This window comes from Salvia hispanica, chromosome 3 (assembly GCF_023119035.1).
Source record: "Salvia hispanica cultivar TCC Black 2014 chromosome 3, UniMelb_Shisp_WGS_1.0, whole genome shotgun sequence".
Lineage (NCBI taxonomy): Eukaryota > Viridiplantae > Streptophyta > Magnoliopsida > Lamiales > Lamiaceae > Salvia > Salvia hispanica.
The window spans coordinates 50,040,587-50,046,196 of NC_062967.1; the positions used below are offsets into that span (position 1 = coordinate 50,040,587).

At 34.8% G+C, this 5,610-nt stretch overlaps 1 protein-coding gene across 2 annotated transcripts; it reads left to right on the top strand.

Moving 5' to 3' along the window:
* The first annotated feature begins 409 nt into the window (after window positions 1-409).
* Window positions 410-5,063, top strand: LOC125211341 (disease resistance RPP8-like protein 3). 2 transcript variants are annotated; one of them, XR_007174496.1, is made up of 3 exons: window positions 410-1,521; window positions 2,512-4,361; window positions 4,602-5,063. XR_007174496.1 is itself a non-coding variant. In XM_048111078.1 (2 exons), exons 1-2 carry the CDS (start codon window positions 528-530, stop codon window positions 4,302-4,304), a joined length of 2,787 nt encoding a protein of 928 aa, XP_047967035.1. In that variant the 5' UTR covers window positions 410-527; the 3' UTR covers window positions 4,305-4,582. The 2 variants fall into 2 exon arrangements, 1 of the variants encoding a protein (XP_047967035.1); XM_048111078.1 differs by lacking the exon at window positions 4,602-5,063 and having other exon boundaries at window positions 2,512-4,582.
* The last annotated feature ends 547 nt before the right edge of the window (window positions 5,064-5,610 follow it).

A 5,610-nucleotide genomic window follows, 5' to 3' on the forward strand; every position in this document is an offset into this window, starting at 1 on the left:
CTAACTTATTCAACCCACTTTTTTAATATTAATTATCGTATAAAAATTAATTATTGCTTTGTATTTAAATTAATTATCGTATGTAAAGGAAATTTTAATTTATATTATCATACGTTTCCATTTTGTTTTAGAATTTTGAAAAATTAGGTAAATTAAAGCCTGTATATTATTAATTTAAAAGTAGTTAACTAATTTAATTAAATGGAATACGATATTTAGATTAGATCTACATAATAATGTGCTTGACATTTTGTCCAAAGGTAAGAAATTACAGATTTTTCAATAGATTGGATGCCCTTTAGAAAACACTATTGGAGATATTCTAAAGATAAAGTGACGAAAGAGAAAGACACCATAAAAAGTTTAAAACCAATCCAACTTTTCACTTGAATTATTGAAACAAGATAAGGTAGTATGCGTTCCCACAACGTGGAATACAGAAATCAAATTTCATGATCTTTGCATTGCTAATTTACTAATCAAAAGCAGGGCAAAAAAAGAGAAGAGAGAGAGAGAAAAAAAATAGAATGGCAGAATCTGTTGCAAATGTGTTTCTGGAAACCCTTCGTGATTTGCTGGTCGAAGAAACTAAGTTTCTGCTTAGTGTGAGCGCTGATGTTGACAAAGTCAAAGCAGATCTGAGAAGCATCCATGCATTGTTGATGAAAGCGGACAGAGAGAGACGCGATTCTCCAACTCTAAAGCTTTACATTTCCCAACTCAAAGATCTGGCGGAAAAAGCTGAGAATCTGCTTGAAACGTATGCAGTCGAAGTTGAATCCAAAAGGGAAGGGCGGAGGAGCCTCAAGGATAAATTCCGAAGGTACATTTGCATCATGTGTGAGTGCAGCAGTGTCCACGAGGTTGGGAATGAGGCTCGCGACATAATATCTGCCCTGGCCGACCTCACTAAAAAGTTAGAGTCGGAGTTGGATCATCAAGGCTCATCATCTCATTCCAAGCAGGAAGCTGAGCGTCTCTTGAGACAGACGTATGCTCATGAGGTTGAGCATGATTTTGTGGGCATGGAGACCGACATCGAGCTTTTGGTCTCCAAGGTGAAGGATGAAACCAGAAAGAGACGAGTAGTGAAGATATATGGGATGGGTGGTCTCGGAAATACTACTCTCGCCAGAAAGGTGTACAACCACGCAGACCTCCAATCTTACGCCCGAGCATGGGTTTGCATCACCCAACAATTTGAACATAAGGCCATTTTGGGCAAGATTTTGAAACAACTTGATTGCAGTGTAACAAAGATTGAAGACTTGGACGTTGATAATTTGGTCACAAGAATTCATAGTTTATTGGTGGAGAGCAAATGTGTGATTGTGATAGATGATATATGGGAAGATGTTCATTGGGAGATCATAAAGCAAGCTTTTCCGGTGAATTGTAATGTCATTCTCACCACTCGCTCCCAGAATATTGCTATTCAAGAATCCGAACCTCACAAGTTGAAGTTTCTTACAGAAGATGAAGGTTGGGCTTTATTTCAAAAAGTAGCAAATTTATCTCCAGGTCAGAATTTTAACTTTCTTCTCTCTTCGATGTTATAGTTGTGTAATTAGAGCGTGTCATCTAAATACAACATTACAATATGTTTGGCGGGTCGCGTTATAGTAAAATTAATTTCCAATACAGAATGTATAACTTTTTCGATTTTCTATATTAAAATTATAGACATAACTTTATTAGCTGTCTTGTGTTGATATACTTATGTCTTTGTGATATTTAAATTTACATGTTGTGTTGATAAAGTTGTCTTTGTGTTGTTAAGTTTACTATACAGAATTGAAAGTTATGCATTAAATTACTCCCTCCGTTTCGCCATAGTTGAGTCATTTTTCCATTTCGGGGAGTTTCTTCATAGTTGAGTCATTTCCATATATGGTAACTTTTTTCTCTTTCTTACTTTATTCTCTCTTACTTTATTCTCTCTACTTTATTAACTGTATACTTTATTCTCTCTTACTTTATTATCTCTATTTTACTGTATACTTTATTTTCTCTACCTTTCCTCTTTCTTACTTTTTTATCTATTTATTTAACACACCTAACATTCATTTCTAAAATTTCGTTCCCAAAAATTCCGCTTCAACTATGGCGCAACGGAAGGAGTAGTTATTATTTGATCATAACCCTATTTTTGGCTGGTTTATGTTTTCTTTATGTTATTCTATTAGAAATATAGAGCCTTTTTAAATGAAATGTACCGTAACTAACTTTTTCGGATTTTTGAATACTAGTTTACAAGATAATTCGAATGTGTCGTTGTAGGTTAGATTAAGTACAAGCATTTTGGATTTTTGGAATTATATTTATGATTAGATTATACTTTTTGAATTATTTCGGATTATGCATAAATTCAATATGATATCCAAATACATGGCCCTACCATAATTCAATATGATATCCAAATTGATCTAGAGCACTATTTACTTTCATTTATACCTCTTAAGAATAACTTGAATATCTGCATCTTAGTTTTTTTTGTGTGTATTATGACAGTTGACACGGATTTAAAATCTTTAGAAGATGTCGGACGAGAAATTGTATCAAAGTGTGAAGGGTTACCACTATCAATTTGTGTTATTGGAGGAATTTTGCGCCCAAAAGAATACGATTTACCAGAATGGAAAAAGGTAAATGCGAACATGGAATTATATTTAAGGCATGGAGAAGGTGTTGAAGAATACAAAAGAGTAAAACAGGTGCTAGAGTTAAGCTATGATGCCTTGCCTTATTACTTGAAGCCATGCTTCCTCTATTTAGCATGTTTTCCCGAGGATCACAATATTGATTTAGAGAGATTGTATCTATTGTGGATGGCGGAAGGCTTCATTTCATACCAAGATAAAGGACCTAACGAGACTCTAAGAGATGTGGCCCAAAGATATCTAACTGAACTTGTTATGAGGTGTATGGTTCAACTCCATAAATCTAATTCCTACTCTCCACTAAACAAGTTTGATACATGTGGGCTTCATGATTTGATGCATGATCTCTGCTCTTCTAAAGCTGAAGCTGAAGAAGAAAAGTTTCTGAAGCGCATTGATGCTTCTAAATATCTAACCGACATTCTTTCACCAACTCAAACAAGGTTAGTAATACCTCCATCCATTGGCAATTCCAAAAGCAGATTAGCCATCAGTTGTGACTTCGAGCGTGCACTGTCAAGTATAGATGGGTTAGAGGAAGTTAAAGGTCTTAGATCGTTTATGCTTTTCCAAAAAGATTTATTTTTACCATTCATTGGCTTCAAAGAGAGTACGATTGACTTTAAGATGTCGCAATACTTGAGGATATTTGTGGTAGAAGGTTGTGAGTTTGAAGGGGGAAAGTTACCAATCAAGGTGGGTGAACTTATTCATTTAAGATACTTGAGTTTGCATTACTCTAACGTGGGTGAGCTACCAAAGTCTGTATGCAACATGCCATACCTCCAGACCTTAGATTTGAGAGTCTTGAATGTTATTAGATTGCCAAATGTGATTTGTAAGATGAAAAGACTAAAGCATCTGTTTCTCTCAGTTTATAACATAGAAATGATTGAAGGGGATAAACTGAGACTGGATGGGCTACACGAGCTGGAGACATTAGAATGGATCAACAGTGAGACAACTTGCATTGCAGATATCCCCAAATTGATTAGTCTACAGAGTCTAGATGTTAGAGTTTGTGATGAGGATAGCATGTCAATTGTGTTGAGTAAAAAAAATAGCCAATTACGTGAGACTCGCCTTGAGGTTGAGTCATGTGATCTAAGTTCAGAGAAAGATATGGAAGTTTTAAATGAGGGGTTGATGTCTCCATCGTTGGTTACTTTGAAGATGTCTGGATGCAATATGAGTGGCACTTTTCCATGCTACACAGAAGGGATGTGTCAGAATTTAGTAATTTTGAAACTATATAACTGCAAGGGTAAGGTAGATGTGGAGGAATTTGGCAAGTATCCCATGTTGCAAGAGCTAACTTTACGGTACTCTGTAAAGATGGCAGAAACAATAACTTTCCGTTCAAATTCATTTCCACAACTCAAGTGCCTTGGATTAGGCGAGTTGCAAGATTTAAAGAAATGGGAAGTGGAAAAAGGAGCAATGCCAAAACTTATTTCCTTGATCATCATGGGGTGCCACAATTTGGAGAAGGTTCCAGATGGTTTGAGATTCTCCTCCTCTCTTCGACGGATGGAAATCATGAATATGCCAAGAGAATTTATAGAGAGAGTCAATGGAGAAGATTATGGTCCATTTGTCGAGAAGAATATTATGCTCCGTTCTATGAGAAGAGTGGTTTTCTAAAGAAGATTCTTGGTCGTAAGCTGAGAATGTAGGAGCAAGTGCCTGATGTTTTTGGAGGTAATACATTTGTGAGCATACATTAGTAATTATATACTATCGCTATGTTTGGGTGAGGAGATAACTCATCTAGAGCATTGAATTCCATGACTCCATCCCTAGATGAGTTATCTGTCCCACCAAACATCGCTTATATATATTGGTTAGGGAAATTGTTTTCCTTTTGTGTTTTCTATATAACTAACTGTTATATATATACATAATGATCTTGACCTGTGCAATTTCTAATTTCTTTATCAGATGATAACTTTCCAGTCCAACAGAGCTATGATTCCTAGTGAAGGCTCTCAAGACTTGCTTATTCGCATTTTATTGGCTCGATTAATGATAAGACTTTCTTGAATTGTGTTTATGTAATCTCATATTAATAATTAGGCTCTCCAGCGCACCTCCACAACCAACACCTGAGCCACCTACATCGGCTCCAACACATTCGCACCCCAACCGACATCCACTTCACATGTTCCAAGATTATGTTTTATTATTTCCTTATAGAGTTAAGTCTATTTCAAGTCTTGTTATCGAGTCAGTTATTTATTTTCATCTGAATTTTCTTTGTGGTTCTTTCTCGGATCAGATTATGAGAGTCGAACAACATAAGTTTAAGTTTGTTTTTCCATCATATAAGTTGAGAAATACGAACTTATCTTTTCAGCCTGTGTCATATATCCTCGTGGTATTCAATCAATTTGTTTTCTTGTACAACTTATAATTCTCTTATTTCAAATACCCACAATTGAATGTTGGTGGATTTGTTTTTTTTTTTTTTACCAACAAATGCTATTATTGTTAATTTGTATAGTATAGTTTTTGCGGACAGATGAAATAATGTTTATTGATTCTTTATTTTTTCAAGATAAATGTTAAATTGGGGTCTGAAATAACCACGAACGTATAATTCCTTTAGGATTGTAGCTCATATGTGCATTACTTGTGCTATTTCTTTGTATTTTTGGAATGTTTTATATACTTGAATATTTTCATGATATTCTTTTCACTCTTTCTTTGTACATCTTAGAATTTTCCTTTTGTATTAAATACTCACAATCAAAATCTATACTACCGAGAAATGTAGTAAAGTTTACCAAGAGTAGACACTTAGAATAACTAGTATCAACCCCGTGTGTTGCACGACCTATTGAATTTTAAATTAAAAAGTCAATTAAATAAATGAAATGAGAAAATATAAAATTATACATGGTTTATAGACAATTCGTAATGCAATGAGAAATGACAAAGAGGAATGAAT